We start from the raw sequence: 23,600 nt of genomic DNA, 5'->3' as shown, positions 1-23,600 counted from the left end.
GATATAAACGGAAAAGTAATTTTGCAAGTCACCGTGAGAATCGTCACGATGTCATGCTCAACTTCTCATGGTCGACTTTTGACCGCGCATTAAGTTACAAAGATCAAAGAAAGGGAAGAGGAATGAAATCGTTTGGTTTCGTTATTGGATAAAAGAATTCAACGAAAGCTTGTTGTTTTGAAAAAAAAAACGAAAAAAATAAGTTATATTTATCTTATATTTATGTATTTGTTAGAAATTCAATCAAGATGATAATATTGTTCATTTTTATTTATAATATAATAATATATCAATACATAATTTAAATCTTCACAAGATTAGTACGGAGTTATCTTATTCGTAAATAAAAAAGGAGGGGAGAAAGATTGCTACGCGATTCGTAAGAACAAGCACAATTGCGCGATGCTATTGCGCTTCTTTCATATATTCTTACGCTCTTACAAACAGTGGCGGGAGCTATGAGTACAACCAAGTAGTGCGTGACGTTTAACAATGCTCGCTGACGCTGCTTTTTAAGAAGTAAGAGAGAAAAAGAGATTTGTAAGTTTTAACTGTAACGAAGCGCAATCGCGTGAGATCGAAATCCGTCGCACCGTAACACGTGCGCATGGAAATACTACATCTGAAACAACAGACACATTCAGTGACATCGCATCTATCGCGACTGATCGCGACGTTGTCTAATCCCTGCGTCATCGTATACGACCATCGATACAATCAGTCGTTGCTGACCGATCGAAATATGTTTGATGTCTAACGCCTTTCCGTATGTCTATGATAGCTTATTTTGATCTTTTCAACGAATACTATCGTGATTCTCAAAGATTATTCTGAAACATAAGACTTCCTGGTAAGTCTTTGAAGTACTGCAAACGCGCGTAATACATGTTCGGTATTTTTTAGAAAAGCAGCCTCCGTTAGAAAAAGTAATCGTATATTATATTAAATATTAGCCGATGTTTACATTTCAATCGAATAAATAAGACATTGTCTTGTTAATGGAATAAAAGAAATAAAAAAGCGAATCCATTCTATCTTGTTCTACTATCGTTGTTCTTTTTATTAATGCCTTTTTCAAATCTGTATCTAATACGTCAAGCAATATTTTTTCAATTGCACATTTAAATAACCGCGAATGTATACAGTAAATGTACGAATATTTTTCCGCTTTAGTATTTTAGATTTTTTCTCTATTATAATTTTACATTAAAGATACAAATTTCTATATAAATAATTGTAATACTAAAAATCACTTAAAAACATATAACGAAATTTGAAGGACGAGGAAAGTACGCTTCTGCTTATGATTTTTCGTTAATGTCGACACATACACACACATATATTCGCTGTTTTTTTTTTTTTTTTGAAGATAGTAATATAATTTATGGAAATTTATTTGTTGTAATTATTTTAATATCAAATTGTAAAATATTTTATTAACATTCTAATTTAATCATAGATTATAATTTTAATGGATGGAGAGGAAAATTATCAGCAGAAAAAAGAAACTTGTGAAAAACATGGATTAGAATCAACGATGCAAACTGAAAAAGAAAGTGTCTGTGACAATTCTAACAATCCATCTACACATGCAGATCTTGGAGACATGACATTTTACATGACCAATTACCTTAAAGATGCTATGAAAATGATGTTTATGATGAGAAGTCATCATATGCTTACTGATGTCATACTTGAAGTAGGAACAGAATTATTTCATGCTCATAAGGTTATTTTAGCTGCTGCCAGTCCATATTTTAAGGTAGGAATCTTAATAAATCTGTATTCTTGTCATGTATATATAAATCATAGTAACTTAGCTTATTAATTTTAACAGGCAATGTTTACTGGTGGATTAAAAGAAAGTGAAATGACAAGGGTAAAGCTTCAAGGAGTTTGTCCAACCGCCATGGCTCGCTTAATGTGTTTTATGTATACTGGTCAAATAAGTGTAACAGAAATAACTGTGTGTTCTTTATTATCTGCTGCTACAATGTTTCAAGTAAAGATAATATTATTCTGAATCTATGAATAATTGAATTAATAATATCATCTAATTATATAAACGTATATATATTATGTAGGTTAGTAATGTAATAGATGCATGTTCTGTATTTTTGGAAAGACAGTTGGATCCTACAAATGCAATTGGAATTGCAAATTTTGCAGAACAGCATGGTTGTCAAAACTTATATCACAAAGCAAACCAATTTATCGTACAACATTTTAACCAGATATGTCAAGAAGAAGAGTTCTTACAACTTTCTGCCATGCAATTAGTATCGTTGGTACGAAAAGATGAACTCAATGTTCAAGAAGAAAGAGAAGTTTATAATGCAGTTTTAAAATGGGTGAAATATAATGAAGAAGCAAGAGGTCCTAAAATGGAGCATATATTACAAGCCGTACGTTGTCAATATCTTACACCAAATTTTTTACGTGATCAAATGAAAAATTGTGATGTTCTGAAGAAAGTGCCTGCATGTCGTGAATATCTTGCTCAAATATTTAAAGACTTGACACTTCATAAGAAACCAGTAGTGAAAGAAAGAACACCCAATACACCAAGGGTAATTTATATAGCAGGTGGATTTTTACAACATTCTTTAGATGTTTTAGAAGGATATAATGCAGATGATAAGACATGGACCACGCATGCAAAACTCATATTTCCACGTTCTGGTTTAGGAGGAGCATTTTTAAAAGGCATGTTTTATGCTGTTGGTGGTAGGAATAATACGCCTGAAACCAGGTTAGTAATTTAATATAAAGAAATAAAGAAATTTATTGATTTTTAAAATGACAAGAATGAATGGTACATGAATTTCAAGAAGATGGGGTAAATTTTAGATATGACTGTGACTGGGTAGATCGATACAACCCATTGACAGATCAATGGAGAACTTGTAGTCCAATGTCAGTTCCAAGAAATCGGCTTGGAGTTGCTGTAATGGATGGATTATTATATGCGGTAGGTGGCAGTGCTGGTGCAGAATATCATAATAGTGTAGAGTGTTATGATCCTGATCAAGATATTTGGAGTAATGTAAAGCCTATGCATGTCAAAAGATTAGGTGTTGGTGTAGCAGTTGTTAATAGGTAATAATATCTTAAGTTATCTAATATTATAAAATCCTAGAAATTTATATAAAATTCTAATTTATAATAACAGATTACTTTATGCGATTGGTGGATTTGATGGAAAGAATAGACTTAATTCTGTAGAATGCTATCATCCTGAAAATGATGAATGGACAATGGTTTCACCTATGAAATGTAGTCGTTCAGGAGCAGGAGTTGCTAGTTTGGGCCAGTATATATATGTGATAGGTGGTTATGATGGATCGTGTCAATTAAAGTCAGTTGAAAGATATGATACAGAACGAGATGTATGGGAGTATGTTAGTAATGTTTCTATAGCACGCAGTGCATTAAGTGTTACAGTCCTTGATGGAAAATTATATGCGATGGGTATGTGTTATTGTAATTATGATATTACTCAAAATTCTGAATAAATATTTTCTTACAAATGAATATTTAAATATAGGAATGTTTATTTTTTAGGAGGTTATGATGGATCATCATTTTTAAAGATTGTTGAAATTTATGACCCTCTTAAGGATCAATGGGAACAGGGAGTAGATATGATATTTGGAAGGTCTGGTCATGCAAGTGCTGTGTCTTATCATTTATGTCCAATACATTGTGATTATTTAGATCATAATATAACCTTACATGGAGGTCCATTATGATATAATTATATAATTTTAATACTAATTTATATATGAATAAGCCAGCAAAAAAAATAAACTCATTGAAGTGAAGATCATGAAAGGTCAATGTAGAAAATAGGAAAGGAGAAAATAGAAATATAATTGATTAAAGGTAATTTGATAGAAGAATGAATACTTGTACACAACTAGACTGATATATGTATTTTCGGTAATATCATTAAGTTGATCTAGTTCCTAAGGTCTATAATCAGTAATAAAGGCCAAGATTTAATCTGAAAGCCCAAATGATCATATTTAATATATAAATCATGTAAACAGATTCGTAACGTCCATTAAGATAGATTCAGTTGTAATAAAATCGTTTTTATAATATAAATTAGAAATGACTTTGTATTTAACATATTGTACATATATTATAAATACACCATTTTAGAAAATTTTCATTATTCACATACTTCTTTAATTATGATTTAATTATAAAGTTAAACAGTTTTTAGAAATTTCAATTGGTTAGCATGGTTTAAGTTAGTTGAATTCAAATCTAATTTAAGACAAGATATATTTTTCTCATTCATTCATTTTCGTTTTTGATATAAGTATATCATTGTTAATTGTATTATGTTGAAAAGAAAGTAGTAAAAAATCTTTTTTTAGTAAAGAAAACTATACGATAGATGTCTCGATAGATTGATGTGTTGACAAGACCAATAGCATTAGTGATTATTACTAACAGATTTACATATGTTGTATGTTTAGCTACAATGATTATAAAAGCAAAACAAAATATGCGAACAATAGTGGCAAAATTTTATTTTATTCAATATATAAATTATTACTTTAGCTGCGTTTTGTGAAAAGAAATGTAACTATTGTCGTTTTCTAATAATTGTGAGGTTAGAAAATGTGGTAATTGAAGCCAATACAGTTAAGAATTAATGAATAAGTTAATATTATTAATAGTATTTAAAAAGATTTAAGATACTATGTAGAATGATAAAATAATGTTAATTAATAATAATGAACGAAAATTTTATTATTAATTTGAATTTTAGAAAAAAAAGTTGCAATGAAGTCAATTTACAAATTATTTTTTTTGTGCCTCACACTAACTGTTTTGGTAATATTACTGAATCTAACTACAAATTTTAGAAGTAAGATATATGATGAGCACAAGAAAGAAAAGTTGTCATATTCTTTATTGAAGAAAAAAATAAATATGCCTGTGACCAGAGAAGTAACTATATGTGTTGTAGTCTGTGGAGATAGATTAGATGAATCCTTGACTATGCTTAAATCAGCATTAGTTTTTACAAATACATCACTGCAATTTATAATAATAACAGAAAATAACTTGATACCGGCATTTAATGAAAAGTTATCAGAATGGAAACTTATTTCTAATAAAACATTTGACTTCGTAATAAGATCTATAACATTCCCTGAAGGAAATGATCCAGGAATATGGAAAAAATTGTTTAAACCTTGTGCTGCTCAACGATTATTTTTACCAGTTAGTATATCTATACTTTATTATCTAATTAAAATTAAATTAAGAATGAATTTCATATAATAAATATATTATATATTTCAGACTGTCTTAAACACTACAGACGCAGTTTTATATATGGATACAGATACATTATTTTTAGCTCCACCAGAAAAAATATGGGATGAATTTAAAAAAATGAATTCCAACCAATTAGCTGCTTTAAGTCCAGAACATGAGGACCCCAATACTGGCTGGTATAATCGATTTGCTAAACATCCATATTATGGAAAATTGGGAGTGAACTCTGGTGTTATGTTAATGAATTTAACAAGGATGAGACAGTTCAGATGGACAAATTATGTTGTGCCCATTCATAAGGAATATAAATTAAAGATAACATGGGGAGATCAAGATATTATAAATATAATATTCCATTATTATCCAGAAAAGCTTTATGTTTATCCATGTAGATTTAATTACAGACCTGATCATTGCATGTATATGTCAGTCTGTACCGAAGCAGAGAAACATGGTGCTTTAGTATTGCATGGATCTCGAGGTATGTTTCATTCGCAGAAACAACCACCATTTAAAGCTGTATATAGATCCATGCAAGAGTATCAATTGAATACAGATCCATATGATTATTTATTTGTACCAATGAAAAATTATTTGACATTGGAAGATAAGTCTAATTGCGGCAAAGTATGGAAGGCATTTCTTATACAACCTGAATTACATTTAAACAAAAATGTTTAAAGTTACATAGTAATAATGGAATTTGTATATATAGGTACTTCATCCTATGTAACCAAAATATAACTGAAATTTTGAGATACTCTTTTTAACAATATTCGAATTTATCTAAATGCCTATTGAAATATGTACGTAAGATAGCAATAATATGTGGAATATTGAGTTTCAATGCTGTATTCTTGTGCCATCATTAATGATTTTTACATAGTTTTACATAATGAAAACATAGGAAGAATTTTAATTTTAAATAATAGATATTTGAATGAGATACATACATGTACACTTAGTAGGTGTAGTCATAAGCAATTATTCGTGACATAGTTTATATTTAAAATATTGATATGTCTTATATTAACTTATAAAATAAGACTGAATTCTCTTGATATTCTTTTTCATCCATTTTATTAGTACATATATTATAATCTATTTTAATTTTGCCTTTTATCACTTTTAGTACTAATACTAAAGTGCATTTGTATCTACCATTCTCCAACATTGGTTATTAGGTAGATAAGTATTTAATGTGGTATGTTAAATTATACATACAATATTTATACTTCAACATCGTCTACATTATACAATTTTCGTCATTTATAAAACAAATTATATAACAAATAATAAATTCATATCTTATTAAGCAGTTTTTCTTGTCTTTTTATATTAATTAAAATTTAACACATAACTCATTAGATTTGACTGAAACTTAAAACTACAGTTAACTATAATATTTACGGTTAAATAATCTCATTTATATCAAATATCAAAGAATAACCTGAAAATCTCGATCGAAATCTAACATCGATATAATATATATACTTCATATCTCCACATGACAACGACATGATAGAGAAATCAGTATAGATGTCCTTTAATCATTATCGATTAACAATTTCAAAGTATTACGCTAGAAATCTTATCAGCATTTATGCATACTTAAGATAAAATAAGTGATAAATAATATAAAATTTAAAATCTTCCTCTTTTTTATCTATCTTTTTTCCTATTTTTGGAAATAAATACTTATAATATTATTTTTTTGAGTTATATTCGATATCCAGGAATGCATTGTATGTAGTAAGGTATATTTGTATGTACAAATGATAAATAGTAAGAGAAGGGGAAACAGTAAGAGGACGAGAGAGAGAAAGAGAAATTAAGAAAGTAGGAAAAAAGGGAATGCAAGTGAGAGAAAGAAAAAGAGATGAAGATAATTCAAGAGGTGAATTGTGGGAAAAGAGGGGGAAGAATGAACGATAAGGTACGGAAAGTGACGAACGAAAAACTTTCCTCTCGATACTACGGCAAACTCATGCGACCGTATGTATGAACGGTAGCTTAAATGGTACCTGCGTTATTCTCGCGTTGTATTCGCGCCATCGTTGTGCATTCGTTCTTCATCCATTTTATAATTTTTAATGTAAAAGGCGCATAAGTGTATTCTTTGTGTTTTTAGCAAATAACTTTTTAGCAAATAATCTCTTGTTGAAGATAATAAAACAAGTAAGTATTATATGAATTAAATATTATCGATTTATATGATTTATAGTACAAGCGACCGAATGAGTACTACCAATATTTTAGGTGACGTGTCATACATATACGTGAGAATTATTGTTTTGAGCGGAAGCAAGTGGGACCCACCGAGAGTTCGCCATTTTTGTGATTTTCATCTGTCGCGTTTTAGGCGGTCAACGAACTTCGAATTAAAAAAAAAGAAAAAACCTAGTTCTCCATATTCTATTACTATCTATTTTTAAGATAGAAATGAAAAATAAAAAATCATAAGTAATATTGCTGCTTACACATTGTAACTTATCGCTCTGTTTGAAAAATTGTAATGAAACATATTTAAGATAAGTAATATCGAAGATAAAGGCTTACTATTTAAAGAATACATCAAATTAATTGTTTTCATTGCATTGATAGTATTTTATCATATATATATATATCCTCATAAATAACATTTATTCGTTTGAAGATAGACAAATATCAAAATATTTACGTCCAAGGATCATTGGTATATTTGCGATATGGTTCGATCAATATTCTTTTTCATAACAATATTTTATCTTGGAAATAACTATGTATCGTTTATTTTCTTTTTATAATTTAGAATTGAGTATGCCACTTTTCAAAGTGCGTGCCCCAACAAGTCCGTCGTTGAGCGAGAAGAAAATTAACGGTATGCATCAGCATCGTCAGCGTAATCAGCAAACCAGTGATAACGATCACGAGAACGCCGGTATGAACGGAACGAATAGTAGAGAAGGCAATATTTCTCGCCAATCGCAAGAACATCGTTTGCAACGAGTTTCTCAGTCACCATTGGTTTTCCATTGTCAATTGGCACATGGCAGTCCCACGGGCCTTATATCTGGATTCAGTAATGTCAGGGAACTTTATCAAAAGATAGCCGAATGTTATGATATTCCATCGGAAGAAGTGAGTTTATTTTTTATTTATTTTGTAGAAAGAAAAACAATAACAACACATATGGTGTATACTTCTTCTATTTTTCGAATTCCTCGTTTTGCATATTATCTTATGTAAAATAGAAGTTACGGAAAATGAATCGAACTTAAATAGATTTACATAAAATGAAAAACAATGAATATAACAATGAAATAAATGAATTGGAGATATGTACCGGATGCAGGAAACGTTACTCACGGACCGTAACATACCTCGACATAACGAACGTGTCCCCCTTCTAAAACTATAGGCATTTATATTGAAAGTGGAGTACAGAACTTTTAATTTTTTGATCGTTCAATACAACCTATATTTTATATTCGAGTCCAGTTCTATATTACGCATTTTTCCCGTATTATTATAAATGTATTGTGAGATATATGACAATAAATATATATAATTGTTTTTTTTCAGATTCTATTTTGCACGTTGAACACATATAAGGTGGAAATGTCCGAATTACTAGGCGGTCAAATTGGTGTGGGTGATTTCATATACGCACACAGAAAAGGTTTATATCGACCTTACGAAATTTCGAATGTAAGATATAATAAAGACCCAAAAAAAAGGATAATGTTTTCAATTTTGTATCATCGCTTTTTCTTAGGCAGACCCAAAGAAATCGAATTAATGAAAACGGATGTAGCTTTGGGACTTACTATTACCGATAATGGAGCTGGGTACGCTTTTATAAAACGTATAAAGGAAGGATCCGTAATAGATAAAATAAAAGTCATAGAGGTCGGCGATCATATCGAGAAAATCGATTCAGTGAGTTTGGTTGGTAAAAGACACTTTGACGTAGCCAAAATGTTAAAGGATATACCCAAGGGAACAACGTTTATCCTAAGATTAATCGAGCCACAAAAAACCGGCTTTGGAAATATCGGACCACGAGGAGATTTGAAAAAAGGGAAAAAGTCTGGTTACGGTTCCGGTAAGGAAACATTAAGGTTCAAAGCAGATGGAAGTGCTCAAGTTGTACAGACTGTAGTAAGTACTATTCTTAAAATACAATTTTTTTCACGTGATAATCAAAGTTAACTTCTTGTATACAGTCAATTTTTATTTATAATCTTTGTTATCAGGTAGATGATATTGCAACGATTGCAATAGAAAAAATCAATACAATATTAGAAAATTTCATGGGAATTTACGATACTGAATTAGGTAAATACATGATAAATATAATAACGTTTACAGTTTAATAATATCATTTTACTGTGAATAAATTACTTTTTTCGTAGCTACGCAAATTTGGGAACTTGCCGAAGGTAAATTCAACAGCATTGATTTTGCTGAAGCGATAGATAATTCTGATTTGGAAGCTTTCGGATTTACAGATGATTTTGTTATTGAATTGTGGGGGGCAGTTACCGACGCTAGAGCTAGACGACATCGATAATGTAAAAATATAATCATTAAATAAATACTTCCAAAATAAAAATTTGGAAGAATTTGTACGAGAAATGTATTAACGTATAGAAGATATTTTTTTTTGTATAATAACATTTAACGTTTATATTACGTAAATTAAGCTGTACAGAGAACTGTATCATATTATATATATTGCATAATGCACTTTATAATCATCATCATTTCTACGTAAACAATACCTGAGAGAGAATTTTCTTCATGTCTCATTATTGTCTGCCGGTATGCTATGATTCGTATGCAATAATCATATTGGCATGTCTGTATATACCTTATCGATAAAAGGTTATTCATTGTAAAACTCAATTGTTCAATAAAATTTCTCTATATCGTTTTCTGAAATGTGATATTTATTACAATCAATAAAAATTGTTTCTTACGTCTTTTAATAAAATACACTATATAAAAATAAAAGTATCTTTTTTCAAATAATTTCTTTGTATAAGAGAATATCTGCAAAAAAAGAATGAAAATAATTTGTAAATGAATATGCAATATTTATCATATATAATTGTCAAATAAATTGGATAATTACGTACATATAATATTAGATAATGTCACTTATAAAATATATTTTTTTAAATATGCACGTCGATGTGCGCATGCGCTAAAATGGAGGATTGTATAGATATTTTAGTAGATAATACAGTGAGAAAAATAAGTATATTATTTATGGTTATGAATATTTAAAAAATTGAGATAATTTCAGAAAGTCCATTCTAAATTTGTTTGATTTTACAACAGCTTTATTTGTCGCTCGTGCAATATGAAAGAACATATATTTTATTAATTAAATCTGTAATATATTCTCATGTGCGATTTAGTATTATTCAGTCATTAGAGTGGTGATATTAAATTCATGAATAATATCATTCACGAATAAGGCTACGAATAAAACAGTTTTTACATTTATAAGAAGTGAAGGAATCACTAATATTTGTTTATTACTAAAATCTAAAATATGGCTTTTACAATAAATAAAGCTAGTACTACATTTATAAGGATTAATTCACGTTTTTGTAACTTATACACAAATTTTAAGATTTCGAAGGTATGTAACTCAAAAATTGTATTGTCATTGTAAGGTCATACTTAAAAATTTAATTGTATAAAATTTTATTTTGTAGATATGTGCATTCAACTTTTCTGTTAAAGCTAATATTCCTATAGTGGAAGAAGAAATTCAAAGGTTAATACCACCTGTAGGAAAAGGAAAAGTTTTTAATAGTGTAGATGAAGTTGTATCTGATATACATGATGGTGCAAAACTTCTGGTTGGTGGTTTTGGACTTTGTGGAATACCAGAAAATCTTATATCTGCTCTATTAAAGAAAGGAACAAAGCAATTAACAGTAGTTTCAAATAATCCAGGAACAGAAAATGCTGGAGTAGGTAAATTAATAAAAGAACAAAGAATTAAAAGAATGATAGCTTCGTATGTTGGTGAAAATTCTGAATTTGAAAAACAATATTTGAGTGGACAATTGGAAGTTGAATTAACGCCTCAGGTAATCTAAGTTCATTATATGCCCACATTTATTCTTCAATTTTCTGATCGTCGTTTTGTTTTCAAGGGTACATTAGCAGAACGTGTGCGAGCAGGTGGTGCTGGCATCCCTGCATTTTATACACCTACTGCTTTAGGAACCATAATACAAGAAGGAAATGTTATTATAAAATATGATAAAAATGGGAATGCAGAAATCTCAGGAGAGCCAAAAAGTACTAATCAGTTTGATGAGAGAAATTATGTTTTAGAAACTGCTATTACTGGAGATTTTGCTCTTGTAAAAGCATGGAAAGCTGATTCTGCTGGAAATTTAATTTTTAGAAAATCAGCAAGAAATTTTAATCCAACTATGTGCAAAGCTGCTAAGATAGCAATAGCAGAAGTGGAAGAAATTGTAGAAATTGGTCAATTAGATCCTGATCATATTCATTTACCAGGAATTTTTGTTGACAGAATTGTAAAAGGTCCAATTTATGAAAAACCTATTGAGGTAAGAACATCTGTGTATATTTTAATGGTATTTTTATTTATTAATGAAAGTTATTTTGTTTGAAACGTTTAGAAACGTTTAACTAACCAAAGCATTAAACCAAAGAAAGTAACTCCTGCTAGCAAAGCAAGAGAAAGAATTATACGACGTGCTGCAATAGAATTTAAAGATGGAATGTATGGTAAGATTTTATATGTGTGTTTAGAAAGATTATTTTATCATAAAATTTTATTTCTTTTAATATACATGTTAAAAATAACTTTTTTATAAGATGAAATTATGTACAGCTAATCTTGGTATTGGCATTCCAATGTTGGCTAGTAATTACATCCCTAAAGGTGTAAAAGTAACATTACACTCGGAAAACGGAATTCTTGGTCTTGGATCTTATCCTGATGAACAGGATGTTGATGCTGATCTTATCAATGCTGGAAAAGAAACAGTAACAGTGTTACCTGGAGCTTCGTTCTTCAGTAGTGATGAAAGTTTTGCTATGATTCGCGGGTATATATATGTATTATTTTAACTGACAATTGATTCATTTTGCTTCATTATTCCGTTTCTTTCATTGTAGAGGTCACATAAACTTAACAATACTTGGTGGTATGCAAGTATCTGAAAATGGAGATTTAGCAAATTGGATGATACCAGGAACAATGGTTAAAGGAATGGGTGGTGCTATGGATCTTGTTTCTTCTCCACATACCAAAGTTGTTGTAACTATGGAACATAAGGCGCGTGATGGTAGACCTAAAATTGTAAAAAATTGTACCTTACCTTTAACAGGTAATATTATTATATCTTATTTTATTTTTATACCTGTTTGGATAAAACAAAAATAACATTCTTTCTTAATTATAGGTCAGCGGTGTGTTAATTTAATTATCACAGATTTGGCTGTCTTTGAAGTCATTCAAGGAGAAGGTTTAAAACTAATTGAAGTTGCTGCAAATGTAGATATAAGTGATATTGTTAGTTCTACTGGTTGTGAATTTTCTGTAGCTGATGATATTAAAGAGATGCAACAAGTAGAAGTAAATGAACAATGAATAGCAATTATTTTATGAAGAATGTTTTACATGAATTTCAAGTATAAATCATAAAAAAGCATAATCGTGATTATACATAAATTAAGATTTTATAAAAATAAACGAATGATAAAATTAAGATAATATTAAAAAAGAAGATAAAGTTAACGCATCCAAAAAGGAATTAAAATTTTTATTATATATATAAAACAATTAAAGCTATAATTTTATAATTATTACATATTGTTATATGTATATATATATATATAAGATTATTCATACTTTATAAATAATAAGCACTATAATTATAATTGATATATTTGAAAGTAATGTATATTTAAAAGCAATCTATCTTTTCCATAAAATATAAATAATGCATGTATATAAATACTTATTTTTTGTATATTTTAAAAGCTTTTGTAAAAGTAATAAAAGTACATAATTTCTTTAAAATATTCTATATTTATCTATACAGTAATATAAAGATTAATTATTTTTTTAATTTTTAATTATGTATTTTATTCCCTGAATTTGGCTTTAACTCTGGCAGGTAATGGTAATAAATATAGAATGCTATTTAGAATAATTAATCCAACAGCAAATGCTAAACATATTAACAAATTTAATTCTACATTTAATACTTCAGATATGTTTTCACCTTCGCGTGTAAAACGTTCTATCAAATAAGTACGTCCATCTGCATACCTACATAATTCAGGTATACCTGGACAAGTCACAGTTTCATTATATGGTAAATTGGAAAATATCGGCATATCCATAGCTAATTGATTTAATGCTAATGAGGCATATCTTGCAGGTAGAGCACTAGAAATTGTTGCTAACCAATGTGGTAAATTTCTGAGACTTCGGATTGCTCCAGATCCAATACCAAGAGACAATAGTGCAACATATAACACTGTTATTGCACCAGTTAAAGAATTCTCAAGTATCATTAATAAAGCCACAGTTATTTGTTCAGCTGCAATATAGCTAGACCAAAGAATGCCAGAAGTACGTGCCCATGCTGAAAGATCTAATTCCAAGATAGGTATTAAGATACTAATTGTGATTAAAGTCGAGATGAAACTTAAAGGTAAACTTAATAATGTGTATGCAGTCAAAAACATGGCTCCACCATAAAGGCCTTCTCTCTTTTCTTGATAATATCTAGCACGAAAACCTGGAACTAATGAGAAACTTACTTAGATGTAAAAATATTCTAAATATATATGTTTTATATTTATTTTGGAAACATACAAAGTAATGATGTTGTCGCTATTCCAGTTACATAAAACAGCATCAATACATTAAAAACCAAGCCTCCTGTTTGTAAAAATATTCTAGATTGTACAGGAGTTGAGTGAGAATATAATATACTCATTAGAGCCACACTGAATGGCAGTAATAAAAAACGTGCAGAGAAGTGCCCTAAGCCACATTTATTAAAAGAGAATGTAGCTGCCATACTTCTTCTAAAAATAGTATCCATGAATTATTGCCAATTATTGCAATATTAAAGAATAAATAAAATATAAAAAATTAAAAATATTCTTACAAATAAAGAGCTAAAAGTGTGGAAAAACATCCTGGCTTAATTCCTCGGCCCAAACCTTTATGCATAATTCCAAGTGGTGTGTCTTTTAAATTAGGTGATATTTGTGGTGCTTCTTTCATATATAAAAGACCTTCGACTTTAAATTTTTCAACTAACACAGAGATTTGCTGATCAGACTCTAAAAAACGATCTCTAGAACGTCGATCTACCGTTGAAAGACATACTACAAAATCAAGTTTAAATTATAATATAACATTATATTATAATTATAAAAAGTTGGAGTAATCTTTGTTTCAAAGAAAATAATTTTTGTGACCAAATTAATAAAACTTACAATAATACATTAACGGATTTTCTAATTCTGGACATGGAAATCCAATATAAGTAAAATAGTCTAACATGCTTCTTGTTGGTCCAGAATAAACCACAGCACCTAAACATAATAAAGTCACACGACTGACAAAGGGCAATACATCCGATCTAGGTGTTTCCATAGTCAAAACAACAATAGATCCCCTTCTTGTTGCATAAGACCATAGCATTGATACAATTAAATATGTATTTAATGGGTCAGTATCCCAAGTTGGTTCATCTAGGAGAAGTAGCATTGGATCTTTAGCAAGTTGTACACCTAACATGAGTCGCCGATATTCTGGTCTTGTAAGATCATTCACACATCTATTGGCAACTTGAGATAGTGCTAAATCAGCTAATGCTTGTCTAACTCTAGCTTCCCGATTATTTAAATTTGCTAACCACATAGCATAGGTAAGTGTCTGACGAACTGTTAAACTTGGTAATAAATGACATCTATGGGCTACATATCCACCGTGTCTTCTAAATAATTCAGGTGTTAATAAATTACCATTCAATGTTATTCTGCCTCGTACTTCTCCTTCTGCTCTTCCAGCTGTAGTAAATATTTATATATATTTTTATATATTAATAAATATATACGAAATATAAAATTTTATATATATTTGTATATACTAAATTATATATATATTTTAGATGTAAAAGTAGAAGTATACATACCTATCACATCCAAAAGAGCTCTTTTTCCAGAACCTTTTGAACCTAATATAGCTAAAACTTCGCCACCATGAACTCGTGCAGATACATCTCTTAAAACTGATGTAGGCTCAGATTTGCTTAAACAACTTTTTTCAATTATTACAGTGGTTGAATGAAAAACGTTTGAAATATCCAAAATACAGTCAGATGGTGTCATTGTGAAGGTGTTCAATTAATTTATATTATAAGATATCATTATTGAAATCATCTCAGAATCATTTAAAGTAGTTCCTTTTTAATAAACAGAAAGAAAGTTGTATATGACGTATATAAATATATTTTCATATTTTAATATTATATTATATTGATTATATACAATATATTATATTTATTACAAACCTTTATCGTATATGGGTAAATCCAAAAAAAGTATTTTACGTATATAAAAAATACTTCGAATTATTTCTTAAAATAATAATATAAATCTCTAATAACAAATACGATCATAGCAAAAATATCAGTAATTTGAAAGAGAACACGTCGAAGTAATCAAAAAGGATACCTCTCCGGGAGTTGGCTTCTTGAGGTGAATGTCTTCTCTTGGTACGTATTGGTGGTGGGAGAGACTGATGTTAAGGACGCATCATCGTACCTAGAAAATTTAAGTCCCCGATAAATGAAAGGAGCGTAATCAAATTTTAGATTACATAGATATTTTTCATTTAATTATAATGGAATAACAATATAAAAAATATATTTTAAGATGGAACCCTTGATGTACCAGTAAAAGATCAAAGTAGACAATTGAATGTATAAAAAGTTCCATGTTCAACGTGAATTCAAAGCGGACGTCCCTGTAATAAAGACGAGGTCTCTCGGTGCTATGTTGGGGTGGTAGGAAGGAGATACGGGGCCCGTGAAGGTTCGTAAGGCACGCCTGACAGAAGAGTGCTAGCAAAAGACAACGTGAGACGAGCTTATTCCGTATTAGATATTTATTTGTTATTACTTTCTGTTGTTTACAAAGAAAACAATGATTTGGCGATGAACATTGAGTAATAAATTAGAGTTCTTAATGTAAAATAAAAAGAAGAGATTTCTTCGGTTGTGATTTTACTTTTTATAATTGAACAGTGGATGCTGCTTGTAAAAGGCTGAAAGAGTAAAAAAGAAGAGGTGCAGATAGGTGGACGGAACAGAGATGCGACAACGTCCTCGAGAATACTCGAGGAGGCTAGGTTGAAGGCCTATTCTGAATGTCGCCGGTGAGTCATTGTCACGAATACGAACAAAGTTATAGTACTTTGATTTATAACGAAGTATTTTTTTATTACCTTTGTCAATTACGAATTTGAATTTTTCGTATGATCTACAGATATTTGTAATATACCTCAAACTTCTTATCAGTTCTTCGATTTTAATATAGTCAAAGTGCTGTAGATTCATTTCGAGTATTTTACATCCTTAGATTATTATTTCGATATGTAGGTAAACTTTTTTTTTCTTTTCTCAAATCACATTGTTTACGCTTTGGCATAAATTAATTTGATTTTGCATAATAGGAAAGGTGAGAACAATGATTTATAGATCGCACTGCTATTATTATTCTTAATTGACCATGTTAAAAAAATTACTAATAGTATGAATTCCAAAATATCGGTACATGTATTTATTAATTCTTTTTTGCTGACCATGTTAATTTATTGGTCTATTAAATTTCCTTAATTGATATTTACAAGCGATAGTGATATCATTTGATAAAATATATCATCCAAACGTCAAAGCATGTTATTCATTTTCAGAGATTTCAATGAGAGTACATTCCCCATTACATGTGTTTCTGCTACTCGAAAGCTTACGCCATGAACGATCCTAGGGATACTTTGTGATTTTAATCAACGTTTTTCTTTTAATAAATGCCTTTTTCTCTTTGAATATTTTTAGTAAATTCTACCGTTATCTGTTTCTTTGTTTCATTATACAATAGGTTTGAGATATGTTGTAATGTAGTATGTACTTCGTTGTAATAATACTTTCAAACGTTCCGTTATATCCAGTCGACCGGTGTTCTCTAAGAAACCGAACAATAAAAGGATTTTGAGAAAACCCTTCTTTCAATAACATCGAGAATAATTTATATCATTTAAAAAAGGTATCTTGATATTTCTTGTATCATTCTAATTATCTGAAAGATCAATCTGAATCAAAAAAGGAAACGTATCTTGTAATTAAGAAATTTATATTATTAATAACTTTCTATATGATCCTTTACTCTTTCATACACTTTCCATGTTATTGCATGAGATTTGTGAAAAATATATACACCGTAAGTGAAAACAGATAACATAAGACTGGTTATGAGGCACTTAAAAAATTGCCGTTACGCAAATGAGAAAGAAAAAGAAAGACAACATTCCAATCATCAAGTTTCTGCTGTTCAGCAGTTATTAACAATTCCGCGCTCGATCAATCGTCCTTCGAGATACTGAGAACAGTTCGTGCAATGAACGTAATGAATACGAACATTGATCGTTTCTATAACGTTAATATAACACGCGAAGATTTATTTTAAAATTCTATATAATGCAGGCATAAATAACAAATATAGCATATAGTTTACAGTTTGACGCTTCATTTATGAATTCTACATAATTTATCTAGTTCCGATCGAAGAATGCACTATCCGTTAGTCATAATCTCTATGTACTTACTAATCTACCAAGACAAAAATCACACACATTGTGTGACGATACTTTAGGTACGAAAAATGTTTAATACCAGAGACGTCGGCAATGGCAATGAAACAGACGCTACACGAGTTCTTTCAGGTCGTCAGTTATATGTTATATATACATGCATACATACACCGTTAAACGAGATGCTGCGATTCTTTCCTCTCTTCTGCACATGACACCATCTTACGCAATATAAATAATATGCATGCAGTAAAAGTCATTATTGAATACAGTACTCCTATAATTTTGAGAATTACCATATATTATATAGATCGTTTAAGGGAATATAAATGGTTTGAGAATATCGTTAAAAAAAGAAATTGAATGGAATAAAGATTGATATTTTATATTCGAACATAGTAACTGTATATTTAAAGAATATTTTCACATTTATCTCTGAGTATATTAAACGTATCTTTGTTTTAATTTAATGTAAATTATTGTCGTAGAACATAACTGATTGACGAATCTTCTGACTGTGATTATTACGGAAAATGAGTTCAGAAGCTTGGGAATTGGAAAGACGGTACTCAGTACCAGGAGCTTTGGATACCAGAGGACTCGAACCACCAGCTAGCGAAGATTTGCACGCGTGGTCTATATACAGGTAACAATATTATATAATAATGAGATCTATAAGATCGATGTATCGTATTAAGATTGTATTGATAAGAAGAATTTTGCTTAAAGATAAAATTAATAAAATTGTATCGTCTTTTTTTCAGACAAAACCTTAATTCTGATTTCACGGACTCAGCACTAGGTTCGGCCGAAAAATCACCGTTGCCGTACGGTAACTTTCAACTTCGAGATTCAACGGTACAGAGTATACTAAGACATCCGAGATATGGTCCAAAGAGTCCACTTGCCAATAACTCATATACCTATTTGAAATTTGGTCTACCGCGTGTACTACCACCAACTTCACGCAATCGTGATGGTTCTAGCGGTTATGACTCTAGTGAAGAAGGTCGACGTATGTCGCAAGTTGGTGCAGCATCTGCACCAGGTATCTCGGCAATGCGTTCTGCTAGAAGTGATCCAGATTTTAGACACGTACACGCTTTACCTAGAGAACAAGCGCACTCCCAACTCACGGTAACTAGGGATAATTCACGTTTTAGAAGCGTCAGCGAAGCAAATTTGCTTCAAAATGTTGTTACGACTAATCGACGACACAGTATTGCACCAATCGATCCCGGTTATGCAGGACCTAGTAAGTAATAAATTAAAAATTAGTGTAAGTAGCAAATTAAAATTTTTTATATTGAAAATATTTATAAATCCTGCGTTTTGAATTTTATTGTCATGATTACCAATTAAATTTATAGGTCACAATATCTTAAGACCTGAAGATTATACAATGTCATTGAGAGCTGTAGCTTGCATTCAGCATCCACATTTACAACTTCGCGGTGTAGAGACTATAGGCTCAGATGGCCTACCATTACTTCGCGGTATTAATTTGGAAGTTGGAGCAACTGAAGTATTAGCTATAATGGCCACTACCGAAAAAGAAGGGACACAAATTGTAGAGACAATCGCTGGCAAAAAAGTTATCAAGAAAGGTGATATTCTTTTGAATGGCCGATCCGTATCCGCTCGTATTTTGAGGTATGAACTCATTCACTTAAGCAAAAGATCGTTCTTCTTTAACAGCTTCATTAAATTATTAACATTAACATATTTTTTATTTATGCAGATCTCGCGTTGCTTACTTACCAACGGAGTGTGGACTAACTCCTGGTCTGACAACGCAACAAACTTTAAATTTCTACATGTTGTTAAAAGGAGGAATTAATATTACAACACTAGAAGCCGAGACAATACTCTTGGAGCTTGGATTGGAAGCAACTAAACACTGTCTTGTGAATACATTAACGACGTCCGAGGCACGCAGATTAGCTCTAGCTTGTCGTCTTTTGCAAGATTCGCATATTCTTACATTAGATAGACCTACGCATGGCTTGGATATTTTCGATGCTTTCTTTTTGGTAGAATATTTAAGACAATGGGCTGGAAGAGAGCAAAGAGTTGTTATTTTAACATTGCACCCACCAACTTATGAAATATTAACAATGATATCCAGAGTTACCCTCACTTCAGGAGGTAGAATTATGTATTCTGGACTTAGAAGAGATATGTTGCCATATTTTGCACTTGCCGAGTTTCCCTGTCCTTCCTTCAAAAATCCATCAGATTATTATCGTATGTATCATGAATGAATTCATATTAAATGATAAATAAAATTTATATTGATAAAATCGAATTTTTTAATTAATTAAATGGTGTATTTTTTCAGTTGATTTGGTAACTTTGGACGATCTATCGGCAGAAGCTATGTTAGAATCCTCACAAAGAATAGACCATTTAGCAGAATTAGCTAGAACGAGATTACCAGCTTTAAGCGATCCTGGACCACCTTGTCCACTGCCGCCAGCTATTTCCAGTGCTAATGTATTTGTACATATTTATGCTCTGTTATTGAGGATTCTTATCTACAGTCAACCTCTAACAATGACAAAAATGCTTCAGAAGATTGTTATTTCAGCATCTCTCAGTATTTTATTGGGTGCAATATTTTGGAACGTTGCTAGAGATTCTAATCTATATCTGAGAGATAGAATAGGATTTCATTATGCCAGTTTGGGTATTTTTTGCTGGCCTCTTAGTATTTTAGCTATACGTGAAGTCGCTAATTGTAGACCAAATGTAGAAAGGGATATCAGAGATGGACTTTATGGAAGATTTATCTATATCTTTATAGAAGTAAGTTCACACTGTAAGAATATTTTTGTCCTTTAAATCATAAATTAATATTAAAATATTTTCTCTGACTTTAGCTATGTTGTGATTTACCAATTTGGTGTCTAGTATATTTAGTATACTTAGCACCAGCATTCGCGATGTGTGGATTACATCTAGTACCTGATGAAAATTTAACATCTTTGTGGAATTACCTTGCTATTGGTTTATTATACTTGATGCTACAGCATTTAATATGCATACTTTTTGCTCATATATGCAGATGGACATATCTAGCAGCTTTATGTTCTGCTATTATAATTGGTGAATTAAGTTTGGCTGCCGGAGTGACGTTACACTTAGAGAATTTACCATCGTGGTATAGACAAATTAGTCCCATGCGATGGGCACTATCTTTATTACTTCCCCCTCTTCATGGTCCAGAAAGTATGAGCAAATTAACTAATTGTAAACCTAAGCAAGTTCTACGCCAAGATATCATTTTTCAAAATACGTGTGAACCATCAGATGGTAGTTTAGCATTACTTGAAATAGCATTTGATAAATTTGATCTACAAATAGAATTGTGGATGGGTGTAGGAGTAGCTATACTTATTGTACTTATTATGTTGGCATTTTTAAGTATTAAGTATAATGCTTTAAAACGACCTCGAAGTGCACCGAATAAACCTTAAAAGACATTAATCATGTATCAAATGGTACCAATGATTTACTTGTCATTTACCTTGGTATATTCTCTTAAAAATGACAGGTCTTGACAGAAAGTATCAATGAAATAAAATTCTGTTCTACGATACAAAATATAAAATGTAACAAGACACAAGCTTGCTACAATTGTAATTATGACCAAATATGGTTAAAAAAAATACGCTTAATGATTTATATTTTTAAGTTTATAATCACATTAATAAACTATTAAATTGTTTTTATGAAATAAAAAAGATATTTAGTATGTATAATTTGAGCCATCTAGTGAATCTAAAGATTATTAGTTTTATCCAAACAAAAAAGAGTTTAGAAGTAAAATAATTCAATTCTACAGTACATATTATGTATTAGGATAATAGAAATGTCGTTTTTGAATTTATTTCATTACAAATAAACGAATTGTTACTAAAATAAGAGCGAAAATACGATGCTAAAATGCTAAAACTAACTGTTAATAAAAACGATACGAAGAAAGGAGAAATAATTATAGATCAATCGACTTTTACCTACATGGCATAATTGGTAAAGCAACGATCTATTATTACCGATTGAGTAGTCGATAAAAATAAGAATCTACTATCTATTGATAACAAGTCGAACTAGAAAGAGTAAAAGTCTAGTTGTAAAGAGTATTGCAGCAAATCTGATTCCTCGTATTCCTTATTTAGATTTCTGAGAATACTATTTGCTTATTTCAAAATTTTTATCTTTATAAATAGTATTACTAATAGACGATTTTTCATTATCTTTATCTCTAAAATATACTTAGAACTCTAAGATGAAGAACGAAAGCTTCATAATTAAGAGATGCTAGGTTGATTTTTATTAAAACAGATTATCACCTTTCGCTCAAAACCTATGTGACTTCAGCGACAGGTATGGACGAAATATGAACTATAAACGCAAGCGGAGAACGCTATTCCTATCATGCGTTTATTATAACGATGTATAAGCTTATGTTGGTTATTCCTCTCTCATGCGTACATAACAATCGGTTTCGTTGGGTTAGAGTAAGTAGTTTAATAGCTGTGAACTCACTTTTCAGTTTTTTATATGTATATCTTTCTTCGATGCAGCGTGCGTCTCACAGTGTTCCGTGTTAGATACGCATTTTTTACGATAAATGTATAGAAAGTAATAATATAATTGATACGTATGATAATTAGTATATAAATTTGCAAAGTTAAAGAAATTATCTTTGAATTTAACTATATTTTATCAATTCAGCCGTAGAAATATTATTGGCAATGTAAAATGTTAGTACTTTAGTTTATAATCAGAATTAGATTAAAAGGAATTTGAAAATACATCGAAATATATAACCATTCCTTACTACATAGAAGTTGCTACATTTGAAGATTCTAGGGACGATTGTGATTCTACTCTAAAATCCATGTACCGCAATGCCGTTCCACAATGTCTTTTCGTTTCGAGAGCTTCAGATTTCTTAACTAACAGGAGAATTTTGAGACCCCGCTTACGGATAGCTCTACAATTAGCTTCAAACAACGGAATATTAAGCACGACCATTCGTGCTTTCCTAATTTCGAACAATAAAAAACGGAGTCTACGGTAGGACCTTTAATCGCGCCTGAATACCCACGTGAGTTTTAGAAAAACGGTGACTATACTCTACAATCCGCGTTTCCGGGGTGACACAAACAATCAGACGGTTTAATCGCGCCCGCGAACACCCATTCCTGTGTCCATTGACACGCGCATGGGTATTCTCCTATTCTTCTCGTATTCTCGCGTAAAAATCGATGATGAACCGAGCCCATTTAATGATACATTGGACTCATCCGACCGCAGATGAATTTATTCGATGATCCAGACTGGAGAAGAAGAAGAGAAGGAGAAAATAAGAGAAAGACAAATAGAAAGACGGAAAGTGCGCGCACGTAACAAC

At 30.5% G+C, this 23,600-nt stretch overlaps 6 protein-coding genes across 16 annotated transcripts; 5 read left to right on the top strand and 1 right to left on the bottom strand.

The window, feature by feature from the left end:
* Positions 1-371: 371 nt before the first annotated feature.
* On the top strand, positions 372-4,627 carry LOC124429665 (kelch-like ECH-associated protein 1B). 4 transcript variants are annotated; one of them, XM_046975346.1, is made up of 7 exons: positions 372-519; positions 1,460-1,762; positions 1,838-2,002; positions 2,085-2,752; positions 2,851-3,099; positions 3,173-3,471; positions 3,565-4,627. In XM_046975346.1, the coding sequence occupies exons 2-7, from the start codon at positions 1,472-1,474 to the stop codon at positions 3,750-3,752; spliced, it is 1,860 nt and encodes a 619-aa protein (XP_046831302.1). In that variant the 5' UTR covers positions 372-519; positions 1,460-1,471; the 3' UTR covers positions 3,753-4,627. The 4 variants fall into 4 exon arrangements, with proteins under 4 accessions (XP_046831302.1, XP_046831446.1, XP_046831385.1 ...); XM_046975490.1 differs by having other exon boundaries at positions 422-540; XM_046975429.1 differs by lacking the exon at positions 372-519 and adding an exon at positions 547-766.
* Positions 3,757-6,074, top strand: LOC124429846 (glucoside xylosyltransferase 1). Of its 2 annotated transcripts, none has more exons than XM_046975718.1 (3): positions 3,757-3,885; positions 4,884-5,244; positions 5,326-6,074. In XM_046975718.1, the coding sequence occupies exons 2-3, from the start codon at positions 4,951-4,953 to the stop codon at positions 5,980-5,982; spliced, it is 951 nt and encodes a 316-aa protein (XP_046831674.1). In that variant the 5' UTR covers positions 3,757-3,885; positions 4,884-4,950; the 3' UTR covers positions 5,983-6,074. The 2 variants fall into 2 exon arrangements, with proteins under 2 accessions (XP_046831674.1, XP_046831584.1); XM_046975628.1 differs by having other exon boundaries at positions 3,774-3,885; positions 4,787-5,244.
* Positions 6,075-6,753: 679 nt separating this feature from the next.
* LOC124429918 (PDZ domain-containing protein GIPC3) lies at positions 6,754-10,227 on the top strand. 2 transcript variants are annotated; one of them, XM_046975923.1, is made up of 7 exons: positions 6,754-7,479; positions 7,561-8,012; positions 8,093-8,421; positions 8,866-8,962; positions 9,059-9,444; positions 9,540-9,621; positions 9,699-10,227. In XM_046975923.1, the coding sequence occupies exons 3-7, from the start codon at positions 8,101-8,103 to the stop codon at positions 9,854-9,856; spliced, it is 1,044 nt and encodes a 347-aa protein (XP_046831879.1). In that variant the 5' UTR covers positions 6,754-7,479; positions 7,561-8,012; positions 8,093-8,100; the 3' UTR covers positions 9,857-10,227. The 2 variants fall into 2 exon arrangements, with proteins under 2 accessions (XP_046831879.1, XP_046831788.1); XM_046975832.1 differs by lacking the exon at positions 7,561-8,012.
* A 265-nt stretch (positions 10,228-10,492) lies between these two features.
* On the top strand, positions 10,493-12,941 carry LOC124433034 (succinyl-CoA:3-ketoacid coenzyme A transferase 1, mitochondrial). Its single transcript, XM_046982531.1, has 7 exons — positions 10,493-10,936; positions 11,013-11,393; positions 11,460-11,885; positions 11,958-12,066; positions 12,173-12,389; positions 12,460-12,671; positions 12,747-12,941. Exons 1-7 carry the CDS (start codon positions 10,847-10,849, stop codon positions 12,932-12,934), a joined length of 1,623 nt encoding a protein of 540 aa, XP_046838487.1. The 5' UTR covers positions 10,493-10,846; the 3' UTR covers positions 12,935-12,941.
* Positions 12,942-13,388: 447 nt separating this feature from the next.
* Positions 13,389-16,359, bottom strand: LOC124427535 (ATP-binding cassette sub-family G member 5). Its single transcript, XM_046970551.1, has 7 exons — positions 16,264-16,359; positions 15,882-16,134; positions 15,504-15,773; positions 14,803-15,378; positions 14,469-14,691; positions 14,171-14,385; positions 13,389-14,099 (listed from the first exon to the last, which is right to left on the bottom strand). The coding sequence occupies exons 3-7, from the start codon at positions 15,697-15,699 to the stop codon at positions 13,432-13,434; spliced, it is 1,878 nt and encodes a 625-aa protein (XP_046826507.1). The 5' UTR covers positions 15,700-15,773; positions 15,882-16,134; positions 16,264-16,359; the 3' UTR covers positions 13,389-13,431.
* Positions 16,360-16,412: 53 nt separating this feature from the next.
* On the top strand, positions 16,413-21,684 carry LOC124427504 (ATP-binding cassette sub-family G member 5). Of its 6 annotated transcripts, XM_046970507.1 has the most exons (8): positions 16,413-16,537; positions 16,617-16,747; positions 18,667-18,824; positions 18,943-19,433; positions 19,549-19,831; positions 19,920-20,425; positions 20,520-20,986; positions 21,061-21,684. In XM_046970507.1, the coding sequence occupies exons 3-8, from the start codon at positions 18,712-18,714 to the stop codon at positions 21,655-21,657; spliced, it is 2,457 nt and encodes an 818-aa protein (XP_046826463.1). In that variant the 5' UTR covers positions 16,413-16,537; positions 16,617-16,747; positions 18,667-18,711; the 3' UTR covers positions 21,658-21,684. The 6 variants fall into 6 exon arrangements, with proteins under 6 accessions (XP_046826463.1, XP_046826456.1, XP_046826473.1 ...); XM_046970500.1 differs by having other exon boundaries at positions 16,443-16,747; XM_046970517.1 differs by lacking the exons at positions 16,413-16,537; positions 16,617-16,747 and adding an exon at positions 17,972-17,991.
* Positions 21,685-23,600: the final 1,916 nt, after the last annotated feature.

Source organism: Vespa crabro, chromosome 1, assembly GCF_910589235.1.
Source record: "Vespa crabro chromosome 1, iyVesCrab1.2, whole genome shotgun sequence".
NCBI lineage: Eukaryota > Metazoa > Arthropoda > Insecta > Hymenoptera > Vespidae > Vespa > Vespa crabro.
Note: the sequence above shows the minus strand (reverse complement) of the source record. Positions and strands in the feature narration are given on the sequence as shown.

Bases quoted from the DNA above. Each gene is read 5' to 3' on its own strand.
- LOC124429665 (XM_046975346.1), top strand. From the start codon at position 1,472: ATGGATGGAGAGGAAAATTATCAGCAGAAAAAAGAAACTTGTGAAAAA. The intron at 3,100-3,172 runs GTAATAATATCT...TTATAATAACAG, and splicing joins GGTGTAGCAGTTGTTAATAG to ATTACTTTATGCGATTGGTG. The intron at 3,472-3,564 runs GTATGTGTTATT...TTTATTTTTTAG, and splicing joins TGGAAAATTATATGCGATGG to GAGGTTATGATGGATCATCA.
- LOC124429846 (XM_046975628.1), top strand. From the start codon at position 4,801: ATGAAGTCAATTTACAAATTATTTTTTTTGTGCCTCACACTAACTGTT. The intron at 5,245-5,325 runs GTTAGTATATCT...TATATATTTCAG, and splicing joins CTCAACGATTATTTTTACCA to ACTGTCTTAAACACTACAGA.
- LOC124429918 (XM_046975832.1), top strand. From the start codon at position 8,101: ATGCCACTTTTCAAAGTGCGTGCCCCAACAAGTCCGTCGTTGAGCGAG. The intron at 8,422-8,865 runs GTGAGTTTATTT...GTTTTTTTTCAG, and splicing joins ATGATATTCCATCGGAAGAA to ATTCTATTTTGCACGTTGAA. The intron at 9,445-9,539 runs GTAAGTACTATT...CTTTGTTATCAG, and splicing joins CTCAAGTTGTACAGACTGTA to GTAGATGATATTGCAACGAT.
- LOC124433034 (XM_046982531.1), top strand. From the start codon at position 10,847: ATGGCTTTTACAATAAATAAAGCTAGTACTACATTTATAAGGATTAAT. The intron at 10,937-11,012 runs GTATGTAACTCA...TTTATTTTGTAG, and splicing joins CAAATTTTAAGATTTCGAAG to ATATGTGCATTCAACTTTTC. The intron at 11,394-11,459 runs GTAATCTAAGTT...TTTGTTTTCAAG, and splicing joins AAGTTGAATTAACGCCTCAG to GGTACATTAGCAGAACGTGT.
- LOC124427535 (XM_046970551.1), bottom strand. From the start codon at position 15,699: ATGACACCATCTGACTGTATTTTGGATATTTCAAACGTTTTTCATTCA. The intron at 14,692-14,802 runs GTAAGTTTTATT...TTGATTTTGTAG, and splicing joins AAATCCGTTAATGTATTATT to TATGTCTTTCAACGGTAGAT. The intron at 14,386-14,468 runs GTAAGAATATTT...TACTATTTTTAG, and splicing joins ACACTTTTAGCTCTTTATTT to AAGAAGTATGGCAGCTACAT.
- LOC124427504 (XM_046970507.1), top strand. From the start codon at position 18,712: ATGAGTTCAGAAGCTTGGGAATTGGAAAGACGGTACTCAGTACCAGGA. The intron at 19,434-19,548 runs GTAAGTAATAAA...TTAAATTTATAG, and splicing joins TCCCGGTTATGCAGGACCTA to GTCACAATATCTTAAGACCT. The intron at 20,987-21,060 runs GTAAGTTCACAC...CTCTGACTTTAG, and splicing joins TTATCTATATCTTTATAGAA to CTATGTTGTGATTTACCAAT.